Source organism: Danio rerio, chromosome 3, assembly GCF_052040795.2.
Source record: "Danio rerio strain M-AB ecotype USA chromosome 3, GRCz13ab, whole genome shotgun sequence".
Lineage (NCBI taxonomy): Eukaryota > Metazoa > Chordata > Actinopteri > Cypriniformes > Danionidae > Danio > Danio rerio.
Window position 1 is genome coordinate 33305171 of NC_141023.1, and position 23408 is coordinate 33328578.

General features: G+C 35.1%; 1 protein-coding gene across 17 annotated transcripts in view; it reads right to left on the reverse strand.

The window, feature by feature from the left end:
• Positions 1–6794: 6794 nt before the first annotated feature.
• Positions 6795–23408, reverse strand: part of cacna1aa (calcium voltage-gated channel subunit alpha1 Aa) — a 156179-nt gene continuing 139565 nt past the window's right edge. For 5 of the 17 annotated variants that reach the window (XM_087242950.1, XM_087242958.1, XM_087242953.1 and 2 more), the window contains 3 exons: positions 14360–14561; positions 14030–14274; positions 6795–10525 (listed from right to left, as the gene is read on the reverse strand). In XM_087242950.1, coding sequence (XP_087099076.1) covers positions 9905–10525; positions 14030–14274; positions 14360–14561 — 1068 coding nt within the window. In that variant the 3' untranslated portion in view covers positions 6795–9904. Of the gene's footprint in view, positions 10526–14029; positions 14275–14359; positions 14562–21670; positions 21713–23408 lie in introns of all 17 variants that reach the window. The other 12 variants (XM_087242949.1, XM_087242951.1, XM_087242955.1 and 9 more) reach the window with 9 other exon arrangements.

Consider the following 23408-nt stretch of genomic DNA (forward strand, 5'->3'; position numbering starts at 1 on the left):
CTTCATTTCGGTGTTAATATCCAAACAGCAAGGAGAGACGCATTATTGTTTTGGCGGTATTCTGTTGATGTTCTTCGCGCGCCTACAAGCTGCGTTTTGGCGCCCCTATAGTACTTATTCACTTTTTTGGCATATCTCTTACCCTTATTTAAATATGGGTGACCACCAGAACAAACCCATGTATTACAGTTTTTCTCAGTCGCTTTGGTGCTTTTGGTCTTTCTCACTACACTATTTACATTTGCACAACAGGTAATGTATTTCTCAAAACAATTAGTCATTTGTGCACATCCTAGCAGTTTCTCATTCTTTTCAACAAATTGCGAATGCTTTTGGACATGCATCAATTGCTTTCCTACAACTCTCTGCTGTTTATAACATTATCATCTGCTTATGTCATGTCAGTCAAAATGAACTAAACTTGTAAATGCTGAATAGTCATTCCATATAAAACTAATAGTCCTCATTTCATTACTTGAGTCATTACATACAAAAATGTTGAACTAGTTGTCAAAATCTTTCAAGCAAATTTTATAAAACAAGTTTAAATCTTTATTTTACTGAAAATGTCTTTAAAATTGAACAATTTGATGAATGATTTACAGACCTGTGTATGTATGTTGGTTCAGCTCCAATGTGTACTGCAATATTATTTACAGTTGTGTGCTGCTCTACCTAAAGGGAGTTTATGTTTGTTGTAAATAAGGGTGTGTATATTATTTTGCACAATGCTGTGAATAAATTAGGATTGTAAAGAGCAAATGCAGTAAAAATGTGAAACATACATATTCAGTGTCTTGTACTCAGATACCTCACTCAATCCAATGATGTCTAACTTTACTGTAGTTTCCAAATGGCTGTGTGAATAGTATATAGTGCTGTCTTGAGCATTTTCAGGAAGTGTCACCAAAATCACATTGAAAAAATGTACAAAGTAAACTGTCATAATGAAAACATGACTAAGCCATTTGACTATCTTGTTCATAAACAATGGTGTCCGGACTTTTCATTTTGATGGCACTGACACTTTGATTGACATTAATACTTGCTTTTGAGGAATGAACTATCCATTTTGAGCAAGTGACGCGCTTTTGCAGGTTATCAGCTAGGTTTTGCAGTTTGCACCAACTTTTTTGAGAAATGCATTAACTGTTGTGCAAAAATGTACTTGTGTTGTGAGAAACGCACCAAAGCGACTGAGAAAAACTCTAAACAACACGCACAGATATGTTTTTGAATGAAAAAATGTGATTTTTTAAATGCGAGTGATAAATCGGTTTACCTTATTCGTTGTTTGTTTTTCAACGACTCTTAGCAACGCGCAGTTGCTGTGGTTACGATTTCTGTGGATTTTTAATATTGTACCCTAAACAAAATTCGAGTGAAAAGCAACACTCGTTTGATTCAGTTGGACATACAGCCGTTTAAAAATAAATATAAATAAACTTACAAATTCTCATGTGGATTTTTGATTTAGATGTGTTCGCATAAAACATGAATTTTTTTTTATTCTTTATACGAAGACAATTTTTTCTAATGTAACAAAATAAATCGTAATCTAGAGATTTTTTTAGTTGCATATAAAACAAAGACGCTGTTTTTTTTTTGTAATTTATTCATTTTAGACAGCAATGTTTTTAACTTCAGAAGAGATAAGAGATTAATATTTTAGACCAAAGTGATTTTAATAACAACAAACAAAAATAGAACTTATAGAATAAAACACATGCTACTCAAACGATAAGCAACCTATAAAATCTAGTGAAATTAAATGTTTCATTTTCATTTAAAATTGACTTTCGTAATTTAATTAAATGTATTAGTTTTTGTTATGATTCTCTTTAGGTCAATTAACTATAAACCTTTAATTTAATTTGTAACATTTTTTGTTGTTGTTCTAAAGTGAAAATAATATATGCAATTGAATGACATGAGTTTTAAAAATGATGACAGATTATTATTTAATTTCCTCGAGTCATCACCACCGAAGCCCACAAGAAATTTTTGATTATTTTCATCAGATGTTTTTCTATTGGTCTATGCGTTAAGATGATTCGCGTGTTGGTGTTTTTTCCCCAACACGTCCCGTGATTTACATGGACCAAATATGTTTAAAAGGCACACAGACCTGCGTGTGAGCCAAGTGAATATTTGCTGTTGACGCAGCAGTCTCATGCCCCACGTTGACCGCGGTCTCAGAGCCGGAAGTGCATGGAGCAGTAACGGGCGAGTGAGCGGAAAGAGGTGGGCTATTAATAGAGCAGAGGAAGTACTGTACTACCTTCACACATCCGCACATCTGGCTGACACACAGCAGACAGACAGCCGGGGGGCGGGGTGCTGCTGAACGCCTGTGTGGCCCATCGATTGTTCTGCTAATGGAATGAGCCGCTCCCCCTCCCAAGTGTGAAACCCGAGCCTCCAGTGTCTGAAATCTCTCAGGAATGCACTGTTAGCTCCTGCAATCTCCTGACCAAACGACTTTACAACCATCGGATCAGCACAACCACACACACTCACACACAAAGATCTGCAGGAGCGGAAGAGGACAGAGCAAGGGTAAAAACAAAATGACATAAGCTAATCATTTATCAGGACACCCACTGATACTGTACAAAGAAAATGATAGAACATATATTGCTTATATTCGTTTTCATGCCATACATTCAGTAAAATAGTACACTCTTAAATTTAGAACAATAGCCCATAAATATATCAGAATTGAGATTTTGCAAACTAAAAAATGCATTAAAAATATTTTTTAATGCTAATGAACAATACAGTTGAGCTGTTTAAGACGTAAGACGTTTGTTAAAGTAACGACCCAGTCACATCAAGACCTGACTAAACCACTACACTGAAAAACTAAAAATAAAGGTTCTTGCTTGGCATTCGTTTCAAAAAGCACCTTTATTGTAAATAAACGGCCTTTAAGAAAAGGGTTCAAAATGTTTCTTCAGTGGCACAGGTGCCAAGCTCAGTACTTTGATGCCACAGCTCAGCAGTTTAGCGTTAACCCCGATCAAACTAACTGAGTCCTTAATTGAACTAACAGAGTTTAGGCTTGTTTAAAACCAGCAGGTAAGTGAAGCAGAGTTGGAACTAAACTCTGCACGGCTGCGGAGCTCCAGGAACTGATCTTGACACCCCGGTTCTATGGCATCCTTGGAAAAACCCTCAGTTACGAACTTTTATATTTAGATTATGCTTAAGATGTAGTTTTAAAAGAACACCTGAATCCAGACCAGTACTAAAAAAAACAAGAATAAAATAAATCAATCATTGATATTGTCCTCTTTAGGCAAATTTTTGGATTGCTTAGTTTCATTTCTAGCATGATATTTTTTGTTATATGAATAGTAATACATTAGGATGAGTATTAAAAATTAAAACAGATCCAATATTTGATTTATTTGAGTTCTTCATCATCACTGAAGCTCAACTACTTTTGATTATTTTAAAATCTGGCTCATCAGTTTTTTCTTTCACAAACTCATTTATGTAGTTTAACCAATTCTGTTATTAAAGCACAATAAACAAAAAGGACAACAATTTAGATTAATAAAAAAAAGTGTATGTATTTTAGTCATTGCAATGTATGAGTCAAAGACAACATTTGTTAGTTGTTGTTTTGTCTGCATTGCATTTAATTCAAGATTTGAATGTATTTAATAAATAAAGCGTCTGATTAACTTTTGCTAAAATAAAATGTAAAAATATGGATGAAAAAAGAGATGTAAAATAATGGGTGAAACCACAAACTTATTCTCTTTCTTTTACACACAGTACTCAGCAAATATGAGTACACCCCTCACAAATCTCTTTTAAATTAACATTTTTATTAGGAAGTTATACAATATTAATAATGTGAATAGACATTAGCCTAGTCGTTACTGAAGCCAAATCTAGAGCTTGTCTAACAAAATAACTAACGATAACAGTCCAAAACCTAGTACCCCCCAAATGTATGTTATAGAAAAACATTAAATCCAAGTTTATAAATTAGGAAAAATCAAGTGAGGCAAAAAAAAAAAAAAAAAAATTGTAGCTTGTATTTTTTTTCTTTTTTTTGCAATAATTTGGGAAAAATAATTGAATAGTATTATCTTTCAATTTCTAAATCTGTTTGGTGAATAAAATATTGTTTATAAAATATATCTGTTTAATAAATCTACTTTGTTTAAATTCACCAAATTACATTGCCTATATTCACTGAGAAATGGAGAAAAATAATCATTTTTTAAAATGGGGTGTATTTAATTATGCTGAGCAATGTATGTACAGATCACAACAAGCGATTACACCAAATTGTTTTATTTTTCATATAATTAAAACTTCATTGCTGATAAATGGGTAAAACCTAGTGAGCTATATGATTTAAAAGATAGTGGCAAGAATTAATTGGGTAGTATTTGGGGGCTTTGACACACACACACACAATATATATATACATATATATATATATATATATATATATATATATATATATATATATATATATATATATGAAATTTCCTTGCACTGTCAAACATAATTTGGGAAATATTTAAAAAAGAAAAGATAATATAAAAATAATATTAAAAAATATTAAAATAATATAATTTTTTTTTTAAATAATTTAAAAAAAGAAAAAAATCAAAGAAGGGCTAATAATTCTGATTTTAACTGTGTGTATGTGTATATAAATATTTATGTATATATACAATTGAAGTCTTATTATTAGCCCTTCTTTATTAGCCCTTCTTTAATTTAAATTTTTTTTTTCTGGAGAAAGTCTTATTTGTTTTATTTCGGCTAGTTTAATCTAGCTTAATTTTTTAAAAACAATTTTAAGGACAAATTTATTAGCCCCTTAAAGCTTTTTTTATTTTTTATTTTTGCTAGTCTACAGAACAAACCATCATTATACAATAACTTACCTAATTACCCTAACCTGCCTAGTTAACCTAGTTAAGCCTTTGAAAAATATCTTGTCAAATATTATTTACTGTCATCATGGCAAAGATAAAATAAATGTTAAATGTGCAAGTTAACATTGTACTATAAAACACACACACACACAGACACAGCATTTTGATGTAGCGGTTGTCCACCATGTACAGTAACGGTTAATAGCATCATGAAAGTGTTAAATATTGCTCTGCGCACTTTCCCCAGACTGTACAGTATTCAAGCAAGACCCTTTAACCCCTGAAGCAGTGGTGGTGTCCTATGACAGACTGCTCCTGTGGTCTGATCCCTCTGTGTGTCAGATAAGGATAACACAGAACAGGACTGCTATATACCGCTGCAAACAAGAGGACACATTCAGCTCTGAGTACACTCACAATCACACCCTCTTTTGCTGAATGAACAATCTTTGGGAATTGTGTAATAATCAGCAAATCAAAACAAACGGGAATTTCAGATCTAAAAACTCCAGACTCAAAAAAACAGTAAGGGATTTTATTTTCTTGACTCTTTTATTTCTTTCTTTTTTTTGTGACAGTAGTCATATTGACGTGCCCTGAACATAGTGTTGAAGTGTCTCTCTCTGTCTAGTTGGCAGAAGAAGAAGAAAAAAACAGCTAGAAACAGAAAGAAAGAAAGAAAGAAAGAAAAACAACTTTCAAAGTGATTTTCCTCCCCAGAACATGTTTTTTGTTTGTTTTAAAAAATAGAGCATAAAGGAATATATTACTTTAAAAAAGATTTATCTGTACTTGTGTTTTTTTTTCTACAAAACATTTTTTTTAATTCCTGCAGCTGACTTTTTATCAAACGCTGTGGCATGCACATTGCACATGCAGTTCTCAAGGTAAATGCTTCTCTACATCTTTTTTTTTTTTTAATTTGTGACAAAAACTTGCTTATTTTTTATTTTTTTTTGTTGAATCTTTGTACAGTGTGGCTCCCACATTAGCGTTGTACTTTAAATAGGCATTTGTTTTTGCCAAATATGAACAGAGGTTGTTAGTAATGATGATTTATGACAGACAATGAGAAATGTCAATGTTCTAACCAACCTACCGCATGTGTTTTCTCTTACAGCTTCACACACGCACACAGAGACTGAAGTTGAGAGAACATCCTGCATGCAAATGAGAATGAGATCATTCACAAGGTGATTTTTGAGACACACAATTCTGAAACACTCTAAAAATTTGGGTTGTTTTCAGACCACATTTGAGTTTGGGTTAAAAAATTACATTTCAAATATTTCAGTGCGTTTGTCCATATTTTACTCAAATTTGAGCTGAAACAACCCATTTTTTTAGTGTAGCAATATCATTCCCCTCTACGCATTTTCCAGCTTAAAAAGGCTTCATATTGCATATTTAGATTCTGTCCTTGTAAAAAGTAAATCTCTCAAGCTAACTGCCAACTTTAGATAAATGAACCCAAAAAAAATGTTTTTTTAAACTGCTATTGAGGACACATACACTAAATAAGACTGAATTAAGGCACTGATAAATCTCAGTAATACATTCCTAAGAATGTAGTTCTCAAACTAAATCAAGTAATAGCAAGGGGACAATTTTACTCACTAGTCGTGTACACACTAATCTCCAAGTAAAGCCACAGACTTACCAGTTTTATCAGTAATGCTACATACAGGACTCGCTCAAGGGGTTGTGAATGATAATATGTTAGTCAATGCTACATACATTGTTTCATTTGCGCATGCTGCAAAGTTGGACCCTTTCGGCAGCGTGTCTTGTGTATGCGGAGTCATTCTGCCTCGTAGAAGAAGGCTGAGATGACGATGGATAATATGGGCAGAAGAGACACAAAGATCAGTGGGACACAACAGACAGGTTTTTGGCAGAAAAGGCCCGGTCATTGTTTTCACCCATGCAATTTGATTGGCGGTGTTACATGTTTCTGTGCAGTTTGATTGGCTGTGTTACATTTCCTGAACACAGAACGGTGCACCATCGGTGACAGACACATAGTACTACTCTCAGTGTACAGGTCATTGACATAAAAACATGGAACAGAAAAAGGTGAGACTGACGGGAGCCAGCAAAATCACTGGCTGCCGAGCAGTGTGGATCACAGCGCCATCTGCTGGTCAAGTAGAGGTAGTGGAGCTCAGTTACCTTCTCGCCATTCAAATTTCTTCAGGACTTTTAGGCCTGGTTGAGGCTGAGATATTTATGCCATTTCTGCTGTCATTTACGACAAAGCTGCTTGTTTTCTGTCTTTTTTTTAAAGGGGTAGGTGTGATATTTTAAGTCAAGACACTGCAGGTGAAGAGGGTAAAAAAATAATAGCTATTACCATACTTCTCCAACTGATTGATTGCTTTAAGCGTATACACTTTGTTTTACAATCTTTCTAAAATGTTTTAAATATGCAAATGATGCATTAGATCATTAAATATATGGTAATTTGCACAAAAATGCATCAGCTCAAATTTAAAACTCAAAATAGTTTTTGGTTTTTAATTATACTTTCACTCAAAGGTTTTTGGGGAATGCCATTTTTATGCCTCGTGATTCAGTAAATGCTGCAAACAGCCAGAAAAGAACAGTTCCCTCTGTAAAAACATTAACAATACAGACATGAATAAAAATGTGGGGTTTGGGGTGTGCAAAAGCTACTGAGGTTGAGATTGCTTAAATTGTGATGAAACCTTAATTTTTCTAATATGCATTATAATTAAATTGTTAAACACCCTAAAAGTGAATTTTAACATTAGACTGAAAAAGCCCAAAATATTCAAACTGACAGGTGTTTTTGGCTGCAGTGCCTTGCTTTAAATGAAATGAATTAACAGCAACTTATTCTGTGATTGCATTCTCAGATTCTTGTAATATATTATTATTGTTTTGTCTTTACAATAAGTGTTATTTTAATAATTGTTGGGCTTCTGCCCTGCTGGTTGAAAGCCACTGGTTTAAAGGTATACAAAAATTATAAATAGATAATTACAAAAATAATGTAAATCAATAAAAATATTTGAAATTATTTTAAAAGGAAGATACTAAATAACAGAAAATAGAGAAAATATCTCAAATTGATCTATAAAATGTAACCTAATTAATCCTCGTCAGCTTATATTGTTTAGACATTATAGACGTTTATATCACACTTACATGGTCGATAACTAGTCGGCTCATCCTCTACTTTCTTTTTTCATTGCTTTTTTCCTGCTTGATAAAAAGTGTTCACAGTTACAGAGACTCGAGATCAGATGCATGCTTCGAACTGTCATTAACTCTCACTGATGTGTCATGGAAACAGCCCAAGTGGAGGACGTGGACTGAAGGTCAGATGGGTTTCTGTCATGGCCCATAATGATCACTATCACAGAGCTCCACACACCATCTACACAAAACTCACATGAAAACAAGTATGGCAATACAAAGAGCAGCTGAGTCAAATACAAAACAGGTAGAAAATGAAATCAAAATCATCATCATCATCATCATAATTATCTTCACCATCATCAATAATTATCAGCATTTATGTGATCATCTCTATACACACACATTGTCATTATCAACATGAAATCATATGTAAAGATGGAGCGGTTCTCTCTCTCTTTTCTCCCCTCGACTATATCTCTCTCTCACTCTGCATTTACCCTGGAAGACTGGAAGAGCATGTTGTTTTAGTAGTGTAAAGGAAAATCGCATGTCCTTTGCTTGCTTTATGTGCTACTACATCTGCATTCTTGTGCAAGTGAGCTAATTAACTATACAGTGAAATAAAATGTTATAAAATGTCTCAAGCTTAAAAGCAATTGTGCTATCCATTTATTTTCCATTCATAATTTTTTACTGTATGTGGTATTTGGCACCAAATCTGGTATAAAACCTTGCAAACATCTCTCTGATCACCCATTTGCTTTTAGTTTGAGTGTTAGCAATGGCTTCTTCTCTTCTTGAGAAGAGAGGGATCACAGAGAGCCATGAAAGAGAGAGAGGAGACTTTGATGAGAAAGAGAGAGAGAACGACACGGACGTGACAAAAGAGCCAAGGAATCGATCCCCCCTTCCCCCATTTTACTCAAAGTTTCTTTGTGTATTTTTTTAAACTTGTTTTTTTTTTGTTTTCTTTTTTTTTTTTCAATCATGCAGGATTTCCAAGGGATTTATTTTCTAGGAGTTCAAACAAAGCTGGGCAGTGCAACAGAAGATTCAAACTCCAATGTTTCCAATGAGAAGCAGAAGACGAAGCCGTAGAAGAAAGAGTGAGGAGCTTTTTCACTTTTTTTCTCTCCTATTAGATTTTTTTGTGTGTGTATGTGTGTGTCTGTGTGTTTGTGTGTACGTTTCTTTTCTTGCGTTTGGGGTCTGAAGTGCAGGGTGGGCTTAAATAATTTTAGTTCAGGTGAGAGTTCACCTCCGCCCAGATCCGGCTCCCACCCAACTTACCCGCACCCCCTTCCACTGGGATTATTAATAACAGTAAACACAGATGATAAAACTCATCAATATTTCCCAGCATCTGGACTGATTTTTGCAATAAACGAATCTCCAGTCAAGTTCTGTGAAATAAAAAGTGATTCATCGTTTTTTTTGTTGTTGTTGTTGCTGTTGTTGTTTCTTTGAATGAGTGCTAAAGAGTTCATAGCGTCTCATTTCTGGAGGGACTGCGTGAAATGTCCTGGAAAAAGAAAAGTTCAGACATTCCTCCTCCTTATCAAAAAAACCTGTTTGTTTTCTTCAGAAAAAAAGGCTAAAAACAAGATTTCATATTCGCCAGGCTTCATGTTCACTGCCAGCTTTCAGGGAAACACTCGGCAGCAGAGGAATTGTAAAAGAAACGAGAAATAGAAAGAAAGGAATCATGCCTTGATTTCCCCTGTGGACATTCAGCACACTGCCGTGTGTTTCCCTGGACAGATGGGCCACTGTTTGAGCGGTTGTCCGTTCCAGAAAGCGCAAGGACTCGGCCCTCCCTGTCCCAGAGGCTAGCACCAGTCATCCTCGTCAGTCTCACTGTAGGGTTCATGGAGGCCCTTTCTGGGCCCTCTGGGATGAGGAGGTTTATGAGTTCCAGGGTGAGCGGGCGCGTGGTGGTGTGGAGAGGGCGAAGACGAACGGTAGCCATTTGGCATGCGCCGTGGGTGCGCTTGGCCCTGAGGAGGGGTGTTGTGGCGGGAAGTCCTAGGGGAATGGGGGTGAGGGTTGCCCTGCACAGGGCTTTGCTCGTAGGATGGAGGCTCGTGGTGATTGAACTCATAGTCTTGGTCGTCATAGAAGCCGTCACCCTCCACGCTCTCTGCAGGCTCGGGGCCCCAGTGTGCATGTCGGCCGGAGCGGGGAGAGCCGTGGTGGGGTGGTGACGGGTGGTGATGAGGGGGAAGCGGGGGCTCGGGGCCAGTCGGACTGAAGCGCCGGGAGGTCGGGGTAGGGAGTCGGCTCTGCTGGCCAGGAGGGGGGGTACTGCTGATGGGCTTACGGACCACAGGTGAGTAGGTGACATGTGGCCGGGGTGTAGCAGGGGTTTGGGGGAGCTGACGGCGGCCACGGCGGGGGGTGCTGGTCCCGGAGGTGGACGGGACTGGACTGCCGCTTACTGAACTACTGCCCTACATGAAAATGGAACAAGGCAAATAAAACAGAACCACAAAATTAACCACACAACAAGAAGAAAGACAGTAGGAGGTGACACAGACAGACGAGAGCAACGAGAGAGAAGAGCACAGCCACAACAGAGAGAGAGAGAGAGAGAGAGAAAGAGAGATGCAAGAATGATAAGACATTGCAAAACAGTAGAGAAAAGCGACCAATGCAAACAGCCATAAAATAAACAACCAAACATTAAGCAACATATCACAGGAAAGAGAGAGGACACAAGGAAGAAAAAAAACAACAACAAAAATATCGTATCGTCAGTACAAATGAAACTGAAATAATGGAATTCATTTTTACTGGTTACAGTATTTCTGGTTGGGAGTATTGAATATTGGTACAATAATAACTAAATAATAAACAGCATAAAAAAATAAAACATCCTGTTTTTTAATAAGAAATAGGCCTTTTGCTTTAGTCATTTTCTTAATCATCAATATTGTTTTCCAGTAAAGGATTAAAAACATGTTGTAATGTTTGAGTACGTTTTTATTCCCATCAAGGCTGCAATATTTGATCAGAGTACTTTTAAAATGTGGTAAGAGCAGTAAATCTGTTTCATGAGCAGTAAATGAGCTTGATGATGCTGTGTGGAATTATCGGAATGGAATCCGATGAGACTGGTGCAGAAATAATGTTCACAGATAAGCTAAAGCAGTGGTTTAGCACAACATTTTTAAGCCCAAGATCCCTAACCTTGGCCTAGCTTAAAGGCAAGGTCTTCCAATAATAATTAAAAAACAACTGCCAGAAAAAATAAACCAAAGATTGCATTTCCAACATAAGACCTTTAATAAAAAGTTTTGTACTATGTAAAATGCACTAATTAACCTGCAGTTGAGGTCAGAATTATAAAAAAAAAAATAAAAACTGCTTTTATTGTAGCCAAAAGGAAACAAATAAGACTTTCTCCAGAAGAAAAAATATTATCAGATATACTATGAAAATTAACTTGCTCTGTTAAACATTATTTGGGAAATATTTTAAAAAACAAAACAAAACAAAAAACAAAGGGGGGCTAATAACTCTGACTTATATATAAAACTGTATATATTTATATTAATACAGCATAAAAATCTTTGACAATGCACCTGGAAGCTATTTGGAGGGCTGAAAATGACAATAAACTGTGACACTGAAACATGATCATTATTGTGACAATGACAGGGATTTTATGAAGTACCACTTTAAACTAAAAAAGATTAATAAAATGGATTTCAGTGATACTTTTGTACTACATTGGTATTTTATAAATTAGCAATAATAAAATTCTACAAATATTAATAAATAACAACATCAACAATAAACACACTAAAATCTTATAACATAATTCAGCAATTTTATCTGCCGTTTTGTACTCTATTTTCCAGCACCAATTCACAATGTTGGAAGAGAATAGTTTCCAGCTACATATTTCTGTAGGTACTTAGGGTCCATTCACAAAAAAATTTGAGGTGAGAGGTGCCTTTTAAAAGTCTTTTTCTTTTGGCAGTGACTGTTTTGAGCCCTGCTTATGGGCCTTGTGCGTGTCATGTTTTCGCAGGAGTGCTCGGCATGCTTAAAAAAAGAAAGGAGAAAAGTGCCTTGAGGAACGTCATTCCAGTTGCATGCTCAAGCCATTCTAAACACAGTTGTTATTACCAGGATCAGTAACACTTTATAATAACTACACACTATAAATCATTAACTAAGCATTAGCATCTATTGAATTCATTATTTGTTAAGCATTAACTCTACATTAACAAATGTTAGTAAGCAGTTAATAACTGCAGCAACAAATGCTCTATTCTTAACTTATAAGCATATTTAAAATGTGCTCAACAATTGTACTTTCATACTTTGTGAAAGTTTGATTTTCATGACTAAATTAAGAATTGCATTATTTACAAACTATATGTATTAAAGAGTAGTTAAAGGTTTAGAAATAATCCAGAATGAGTTAGTAAATGATCAATAAACTATTCAAGTTTTATCTTATTATTCAGGGATATACTAATAGTCAATTTGTATTCTTTATTAACTCAACTTCATGCAGTTTGGTGACCTAATATAAAGTGAGGACTATTTATGCTTTATAAATCTCTTAAAAATGACAATTAAAGGCTCAGTATGAACAGTACATCTTATCTGAAAAGCAAAATTACTGTAAAGTTTAAACATTGCTGAATAACATGTGTGTCAATATATGACATAAAACTGGATAAAACAACAACAAAATAATAGTTTAAAAATATATTATGATACATTTGAATGTTATTTAGTGATGTTTAAACGGTACAGTAATTTTTATTTTAAATAAGATTGCAAAGATTTATTTTTCTTTGATACAGTTTCATTTGTTCATCTTCAAATGAATAGAAATAAAGTCGTTCTTTTTTCCTGTTTAGAATTAAACTGAGCCTTTAATTGTCATTTATAAGGGATTTATAAAGCATAAATAGTCCTCAATTTAGATTAGATCACAAAACTGGATGAAGATGAGTTAATGAAGCATTTATTAACATTCAAATGAATAAATACTATATGCTTTAATTATATATATATATATATATATATATATATATATATATATATATATATATATATATATATGTGTGTGTGTGTGTGTGTGTGTGTGTGTGTGTGTGTGTGTGCGTGTGTGTGCGCGTGCTCATTTGAATAGTTTATTAATTTAATCAATTACTAACTCATTTTGAATGATCTTAAAAAACAACTAACTATGCCGAAAGAACTGGTTTGTAAATAATGCAATACTTAATTTAGTAATGAAAAATAAATCATTGACAAAGTATGAAAGAACAATTATTAAGCACATTATAAATGTGCTTAAACTTTTGTAGCTGCAGTTGTAAACTGCTTACTAACATCTGTTAATGTAGAGTTAATGCTTAACAAATAGAGAATTCACTATTTGCTAATGCTTAATAGATGGTTCATCGTGTATAGTTATTATAAAGTGTTACCCCGGGATCTATTGGAAGAGTGATAAAGATCTATCCAGTTGATATCAGATTATTTTGTGATCATGTGGGGAAGCAACTGCACTATTTATTTATACTAAAAACATTTTAAGATTGTGTTATAATGCTGTTCTGTGCAGACTATGAAAACACACAACATATTAAAGTGACTTTGTTGTTTCTATAAAACAAAACAGGCAAAAGTATGTGATGTCATTAGCATGGCAACACAGGACTTGGCTCATGTCACAAGTTAAAATGTCTTTTTTCTCTGGATTTTAAAATGTAGATAATATAAGTACATAAGTCAGCAAAATATATAACACTGTGGTTTTGGGATATTTTAATAAACAAATCATATTACATATTGTGCCTTTAACCAGGCAACTGTGAAGCCAAACAAATCTGATTAAGAAAATGACTATCAGTTCAATGCTTTAAAAATGTTCAGCTGTTACATGCGTCTAGAGATTATGAACACTATGCGAATAAACGGCCCACCTGTCTGTGAGTCAGACACTCTCTGCCCTCACTGGGTGAGCGGGACCAGCGGCGGTCTCTCTCTCTGGACTGTCTGTGGCCGTACTCTCCTCTGTCTCTCTCATGACCGTAGTGCTCCTTATCTAAAGAGCCGTGGTGGTGATGATGATGATGATGGTGCTTGCGGTCTTTGGCTCGGCCCCGGTCTCTCTCCTTGGATGGCAGGTCTCCTGATTGTGTGGTTGTGCTGAGGTCAGTTCCAAGACCTGGTGGAGAATAAAGGCATTAGCAGAAGCTCTCCTATTTTCTTGATCATTTTATTACTGCTGTTTAATATGTTTAGCTTCAAACCTGTGTCAGCATCAGTGTATCGGCTCAGGGAGCGTTCTGACGCCCGGTGACTACGGTCTCGGTGGCGATGCCCATGCCTGTGACCCTCTTCTGGGATAACCCTCTCCATGGCATAATCCTCACCTCGCATGGAGCGTCCTGCACGCCCGTGTCCCAAAGATGAAGCCGAGCGCTTCATAGGACTGTTATCTGTGATAGGCTGCTGAGAGAGTTGGCACAGAACAGAGAGAGAGAGAGGGAGAGAAAAGAAAGGGAAGCGAAGGAAGAGAGAGGTTTCGGTTTATTGAAAATTAATGGGACTGGAAGATTTGAGAAGGGAGCTTCATTTCCGTATTATTAGTAAAGGCAGGCAGATGATTGAATGTTTGGCTCCATTTACACCTGGTATTAAAATCAGTCCCAGGTAATCCTATTATAATCAGTGCTAACAGTTTTTCTTTTTTAACGTCTTAATTAGAAATTTTGTTGACTTTAAAGTCTGTATTTACCTGGTTTTATGATGAACTTTCAGTAGCAGCAGTTTGTCAGCTGAGATGTATGACTGTTTCCACTTGTGTTCTAATTTCCCTGAGACCGGTACCTCTTATTTCATCATGTTTTCATAGGAATGACCAGTGTGATGCCTGTTAATTTTTGAATAGAACTTACAAGTGTGTTGGAAAACTGGCATATCCCTTTAACTACCCCACCAAGAAAGAAAAATGTTTGGATTGCATTTCTTATCTCCTAATGTCGCCAATTAACACTCAATGCATTTGTTTTCAATACATCCCATAATTTCTTAAATATCAGCCTCCACCAAATGGTTGATATGTTGGTTTATGGTAAAAGTACTGGACTTTATACCTTAATACATATACTATGGCAAATCTGAAAATATGAAGTGTAAGACTAATTTAAAGACACAAAATAAAACATTATGAACACAAAAAAGCCTTTTTTTTAAAAGTATGCCATAACATATTTCAGATTCTAATTTAACATGTTTTCTTGTTGCTGTTTTTTTTTACAATAAAACCAAAATCAAGTGTAGTAGTGCAACAGTATTATGTTTTTTTTTTCTTATTAACAATGAAATTAACAATGCTGTGTGTAAGCCATTATTTAAAACAGTCATTCTTTAAATGACTGCTACAGTCATTATTTAAAACAGTAAAAACATGGTCAACCTTTTGGTAGAGGGACAGTTAAAGGGTTAAGTAAACAGCAACTACAATTTTCCTCATGATTGTTGTGTTGTGGTATAGTGCAGCGAAATATTAATACTTTGTTTTGGTCCATTTCCATACAACACTGCACATGATCACATGGATGGAGAGCAAGTGGTCCTTTCAGAGAAAAATGATGATAAAAGCTATCTGAACATTTTTTTTTGTACTGCTCCCGCAATTGGTCAAAAGTGCGAAAGCTCAAAACATTTAGACCTTATTTACACCAGTATTTAGCATCATCCACTTGTGGACAGTTTGACAAAAAAGTATCTTTATACCAGGTGTAAAGACAGCCTGAGTCACTTTGCAACAGCAATTAGTCACTACAGCCAATGGTCTGCTATAAAGCATTGTCTGGTGGTTTTGAGCATCAGTGGGTTTTAGTTTTTTTTTTAATGAAACATAATTTGTGGGGTAATTCTGTTTAATAAGAGGCTGAGTTTGTAGGAAAGAAAACACCCACATGGACACTATTTGACTGCTGGCTGTAGTCTGTCTGGTGTGTTCTAGTGCAACTTTTTTCCCCTCATGCAGGCGATGCAGTGTGAACTTTCTTCAGCAATGCCTCTTGTTTGTGTCCAACCCTACCCTGAGTTGACCTTTATGCTTAATATCCATTAACACTGTATTATGATGGTCCCCCAATGGTAATTTTGCATGTATGTTAACTTATTCTTAACTTACTCCACAATTATATTTCAACTAGTAAACATTAATGTTGCTTATAGTCAACAGAATGTATAAAGGGGACATCAAAATAAACTGTTACCCAAATGGTCATCTTTATTTCAAGAGCATTTGTTTAGTGATTTTATTATGGCACTAAAAAACATCCCTATACACATTTTTGCTCAGTTAAAAATGAAATGAACACTTCTCTGCAGCAAGAATGGAATTAATTTACATGAATACTGTTCCTTTGATTCATCAGAGAATACCAAAAAAGCTGTCAAGGTTTTTACAAAACTATAAACAACTCAACCACCCAAATGTACACTCCTACATGTTTTTTTGTGTGTGTGACTGTATCAGCACGACAATGTATTAATACCAGGTGTAAATTGAGTGTATGATGGGGTCACACTACTACAGTTCTGTAGGTCTGGGAGTTGGTGTGGCTTGATTGTGTAAGATCTTGGCTGACACTAGCAAACAAATGCACAGATTCACCATTCGTCATGCACAAGTCAGAGTAGAGCAGAGAGACAGAATAAATATAACACCAAAGGTAATCGTGCTCACATGCATCATGGTCTGCATCTATAAAGTCAAAATCCTCATCCATGAATTGACATCCTGCTACAACATCAGGGAGAAATGCATTTCTACCCTCTCACAGCCATGCACACCACAGAGAGAAAATAGGCTTCAGTAAGGATGTGTGGGGTAGCAGCAGATATTTATGGTCCGGGTAGAGGGACGTGCAGAGTGAGGTGGTTTGCAGTGGCTCAAGCCCTGAACCCTCAACCTAATTATATACATAGTATAACCTGTACTTCTCACAAAAGCAATTATTGGACTGTTTTGGCAAAGCTTCACTATTAAACACTATATGAGGAATAAACTGATCAACAATATTTTCCCTGATTTCATCCAGCATGCAAACGCCATAACCTGGATTTTGTTAGTTTGCATAAGTAGTATGTGACAGAAATCCGTCCTCAAGCCAGATTTAACCACATTCAGGCACAGCAATTATTTCTCAGTAGGCAAAAATGAGATATATTGGAAATTCTAACTTTTTTCTTTGCTGAAAAAAAAGATGAATATATGTTCTTGTCTTATACAGACATTGAATCATTGGTACAATTGTAGAAACCTGAGAATAAGTGTTTAATGTTACATTCATAAAACAGTGCTTGCGACTTCTGGCGAGATTCTGAAGCGGATGGACACTTTACTATCCCAATGAATGGAAGTAAAGTGACGCATTTGACAAATCTCTGTGGGTGTAGTATGTTTGAATTTCATTCATACTACGCACATTCATACTTAATAACATACGTTAACATTAGTGGTTGCGAAAGAAGTTTCAAACCAAATGTAGTACCTACTATACAGTATGCGAGTTTGGATGCAGTGCTGAGACTTTAATAAAGTCTTAGAACACAAATTTACTTACATCGTCAGGTTATTGATTTGCCTGTAAACTGATAAAACGGGTTATTTCAATAAACAGAGTTTCAATGGTTATCAGGTGTGCATGTAACCATGCTCACTGACTCGTTTGTAGAAATCCAACATTCATAGTCATACTGCTCATTTGGAGTGTAACCTGCAGAAAACCTACAAGTGATAATAATAGCTAGCTTATTTAAATAGCCCTGCTAGAAGTTTTTAAAACATAAACTGTGCTCTGCAGTGTTATATTTAAATGTCATTTGACAGAAAGTATACTTGCATTTCTCAAATTATAGTTCTTTAAGATGTATGTTCAGTAATTAGATATATATCTAGGCTGCGTTTACAGTTAACAGCAACACCTTGATTGCATGAAGCAGATTGGATCAACAGCCAATCAGAACACAGTGTTTACACATTAACATAAAGTGGTTTATGTATTTGATAACTAATTGGATCTCTATTTCCCACAAAATATTTAATCGATTCTGCTGAGTGGAATATGCAAGAAAAAATGTTTCTGCGACTGTTCACTATATTTGCTACCAACTTGATTGTACCCTCAGCTAAAAACTGTATCTAAGAAACCATTAATAAACAATTTTTGTAGCGTAATGCATTAAGAAAGTAAAAGTTTATTACAAAAATAAATATATATTCTATGTACAAACAAGCTACAAAAAGAACGCAATGCGCTTACGGGTATAAAAATAGTTTGTGTGAAGTTAATCTGTGGATGCAGACATGATGGCTGGATTACATGTACTATATTCTGAAAGCTGATCACATTGCATCCTTGACTACCCTCAAACCAGGACATGCTGATGGGATAACATCCAATCACAAACACGTTTCAACTTGTCTATTCAATTATTTGGAAGATCCAGATTTAAGACGCTTTTTAATGCCAAGTGTAATCACAGCCTTATTTATTTGCTGTGAAGTAGTTGTGCCTTCATCGGGTGTTTCAACAGCTATATTACAGTGTGTAACACAGTGACATCCACACTTTATTTAACTAAAACAATAAAGAAAAACAACAACACAAAAAGTCCCTCTTTTCCCATGTGACCCACTGAACACCTAAAGATCTCTGCACGTCTCTGTTCACAAACACGGTCTCTCTCTCACACACAGCACAAATAACTGCACACTATAAAAACTGTGGACAGATATGCACACATAAACATAACATGCACATGAACACAAAGCACATAATGAGTGTTGCAGAGCACACAGACAACATATATACATTAAAGGGGAGAAGACCAGGAGTTTCTTGCTAATTGATTTGCGCATAGTCTAAAATGTGTCTGTATGTAACAGATAGTAATTAACAACGTTCTACTATTACTGTAAGTGCCAAAGAAATGTGTTAGACTTAATGCTGGCTAATTAGTGAATCGTTGTTTTTTACTCTATTTATTTCATGACAATTAATTTCTTTATGAATGAATTCATTCAAATCAATGAACTGATTCAATGATTTATCAGCATCATCACTAAAAATCTTAACCAATGTCTCACATCAAATTTTACTTACTAAAGTGATTGTATATAACTACAATTGTGTCGTTTTAACCCTTTGATGTACAAACTATAAAAACCCCTTCTAATGCACAACATGGATCTAAAATGAATATTCATTTCCGATGTCATTGCCTTCTTCCCTGGGCATTTTATTTTTGGTTTTATTCTTTAAACGAATGTCTGTCTAAAATGTTAAAATGTTTATTTCCATCAAGAAAAATATGTATATATATATGTAATATCATTGTTACTTACAAGCATCAAATAGAACAAATCAGCCATGATTAGTTGTGAAACATGTGCCACGTGAACAATATTTAGCAGTAAATGAATTTCTTTTTGCAGCAATTAGGAAACAGCAAAGGGTCCTATACAGGGCCGGAGTGGGACTCTTTTTCAGCCCTGGAGTTTCAAGCCTTAGACCGGCCCACCTCAGTTCACCACTGACTATCTTAAAATAAGGTCATTTCCAATTCAGTTTCTAATTACAATATCACGTCTTTTTTTTTTTTTTTTTTTTGAGAAAACAGCTGTTTTAGAACTTCAAATGTTCAACAACCCTTACAGTATTTTATGTCTTAACAATAAAAATGAAAAAAAAAAAAATCTTCATAGACGGGGACCGAACCCTGGTTGGCCACATCTTAACCTAATGTGCTAACCACTGTACCACCACAGCTGTACGTTGAATGGTGACTTATCTAGTTATATCATCATTAACCTGCAGGCTGCATCTTGCTCACGAGGTTACGAGAAAATAGATAACAAGAGCAGAGCTGCGGTAAAATAATAAATAAGAAGGCTGTGGTCAAGTAAATAAATAAATTATATTTAAAAAGTGTGACTGCTGAGAGCAACAGATTCTGGAGCTAGGGACACCGGCCCTCGCGGCCAAAAAACGGACCGGCCCACCGGGAATTCTCCCAGTCCTCCCTATTAGCCAATCCGGGCCTGGTCCTATATGGGTCATTTTTGACATTTATTTTAAAATTGATGTTCGAATATAAAAACTGCACTTAACATAAATGTGTGATTTAACACAATATTTTATGAAAACCTGTAATTGTAAACAACTAAATGCATTTAACCCAAATTTTCTGCAAAAAAAAAAGGCTTAGCCATGATAGAAATAACACAGCAAAATAATATAGCTTTATTAGACCCATGGTGTGCATTAAAAGGGTAGTGATAATAATTTATATTCAAAGAGTAAAAACAAAATATAATACAAGGCTTTGAGCTGATAAAAAAACAAGTTTATTGAAGAATTCCTGGAATACCAAGTGATGAAGTTTAAATCTTGCAAAGATATATAAAAAATAAACTTAATCGGGTCACTTTAGACCCATGTTGTGCATTAAAGGGTTAATATCTCAAACTATTCTTGATTTAAAGTCTGTGCGAAATCAAAACATACAATAATTATTTTGCTAGCTCACATTGTTATTCTTTAGGCAAACAATTAATCGATGCAAGTTAACCCACTAAAAATTGTTTGTTTTGATAATCTAAATAAAAAACTGACCAATTTCTTATGCATTTGGTGTGGCGGTATTTCTCTGTTGATGTCAGTTTGACACCTATATATTCTTAACCACTCCTCTCTTATCATTAGTTTGCTGCCAGGCAATAATGCACAAATAGAAAGCCCCGCCCCCTACTCAATATTCAACTTCAGTTAAATTATACTGTAATAAAAGTCTCAGCCACTTCCAGTTTACATGATTTTTAAATATGCTCGACAAGATTTATTTTGGTATATAAACTGCTATACATTTAAGAGTTTTAAAAAATGAAGTAGTATTTATCTGAAAGAAATTAAATATCTAATGAATTTATCATTTTGTGTGTATGTTTGTGTGGTTTAACCTTGATTTTGAATCCAACATTATAAAGTTAGGAATAACCGACAACGCTATGCATTATGTTCTAATAAAGTCAACAGACCAGAGTAAATTATTCTGTTTAATACTACAGTTAACACACCTAAACACACTGTTCAGATGTTGTATTTGTTAATGTTTTTGTTTTTTAAAAGCTCCTGTGTGTAGTTATGCATCTTATTCAGAGCCTTGCTTTAACAACTGAAATCATCTAGCATATAGAGCTCTAATGTGGTCAGTACTTGTACTCAACTACTTTAGTTGTGCTTTATCTGAAAATAATTGCATACACTAGAATGCTTACGAGCCAATCAGAATCAAGCATTCAACAGCCCCATAGTATAAACATAAATAATCTGCAGTGGACGAAATACTGACTCTTCTGTTTGAAACACAACAATGCAATACAGCTTACATTTTGTAGAAGCAAACTTTTTGTTTTCTATTTAATCATTATCATCATTATTATTGCTATTATTATTATAATTATTAATATTACTAGTATAGTATAGAGTCGAATAGGGTGAAATCTAGAGTGATAATGATTGTGATTGTGATTCACATACAGTGAGATTTTCTCCCCGGTGACGCCCTTTCCTCCGTGGCTGCTGCACAGCCATTTCCATACAAACACAAGACACAGCACAAACATGTCCATACACAAAGCACACAGGGCCAGATTTAGACAAGACGAGGTACATTAGCCCAGGCATGAGAGAGAAGGACAGAGAAAGGTGAAGAAGGGGATTCATGCAGGAGTAAACAAGGATAAAAGAGGAGAAGGGATAAGGAGATATAAAGACATAAATAGAGAGAAGAGAGACACAGAGAACCTGGTTAGACACAGAAGCAGTGGAGACGGAAGAAAACACTTACCACAGCAGCACAAACACTGAGGGCCAGAGGCAGTGTTAGAGACACGGCACAGTACAGTACAGTACAGCACACATAATGACACAGTGAGCAACAGTACACTGAACACAACACACCGAGAGCTCACACACATACAGTACATGTACAGCAGGAGACCACACCATCAACACTATCTTCCGTTTGCTTTCTAAAAGTCATGTAAATCACTTCTTCACTGCAGCATATTTGAGTAAAAATACACAACACACATCACCATTCAAAAGTTTGGGGTCTTTGAGATTTTTTTTTAAATGCAGTAAAATATTTGTATTGAAAATATTACAATTTAGAATGCTTATTTTAGAAATAAAGGTTGTTTATTTAATTTACATGAATAATTGTTTATTTGTGTGATTCAAAGTTGGATTTTCAGCACTTTTACTCCAGTCTTTATTGCCATGTGATCCTTCAGTAATAATTCTAAGATGATTAATTAATAATCAAGAAACAAGTACAGTTATTACCAGTGTGAGAAAAAATGTCAGTGCTATATTTACTAGTCTGGATGCTTTGATTAATAAAAAATAAGCAGAACTATGGAAGCTTGTTTTCACCACAGAATAAGAAATACCTATTCATTTATTGTCAAGTTTTATTCCCCAATTTTGATTTGTTTTACTTTTTTGCTGTTCTGAGTTTGTATTTTGCATCTCACTGTTCTGAAAATTCTCAGTATTAGTATTCAGAGCCCTCCGAATCTTAAAACTTTATCCCAGGTCTAACTTCATATCTCTCAAGCCTGAGATATCAAGCTACTACAAGATACGTTATCAATGTCTTTGTGACTTTTAATCATTTGGATGTGTCTGTAAAGTTTCAGCACAAAACACCCATCAGATTATTTATTATAGCTTTCAGAACATTAGAATTTTCTGCTTTGAACACATTGTAGCTGTTTTTGTTGCCTGTGCCTTTAATGCTCGATCTTCCCACCGTTCCCACTTACCTGTCTGACTGTGCCTCAATCTCCACCTCAGCTGTGCCAGATAAACAGCACAGTGACAGACATGGAGGAAGCAGCTCTCACTTAACGTTTGTGAGAAATACTACAGTAAGAACCTTACTAATGATTATTTGATGTATTTGTTGTGGAGTTAATTCAAGCCTTTCTGCAATGATGAGTCACTCAATGTCTTTGCACTGTTATATCCACTGCTGTATGGATATTCGTTATGTTAATTTACAAAATAAACCTGGTTTAACACCAACAAAGCGGGATAGAAGTGTCTTCTTTTATAATTGTACTGACACACAGCTGTGGTGATGAACTACGAATCGATTTTTCTGACTTTATAGACATGCACTGTTTTAAATACGTTTTAAACTCGTAAAACTCATTCTTGATCACATTTTATGATGAATGATCGCAACCGATTTTTTTAATCCCAGTTG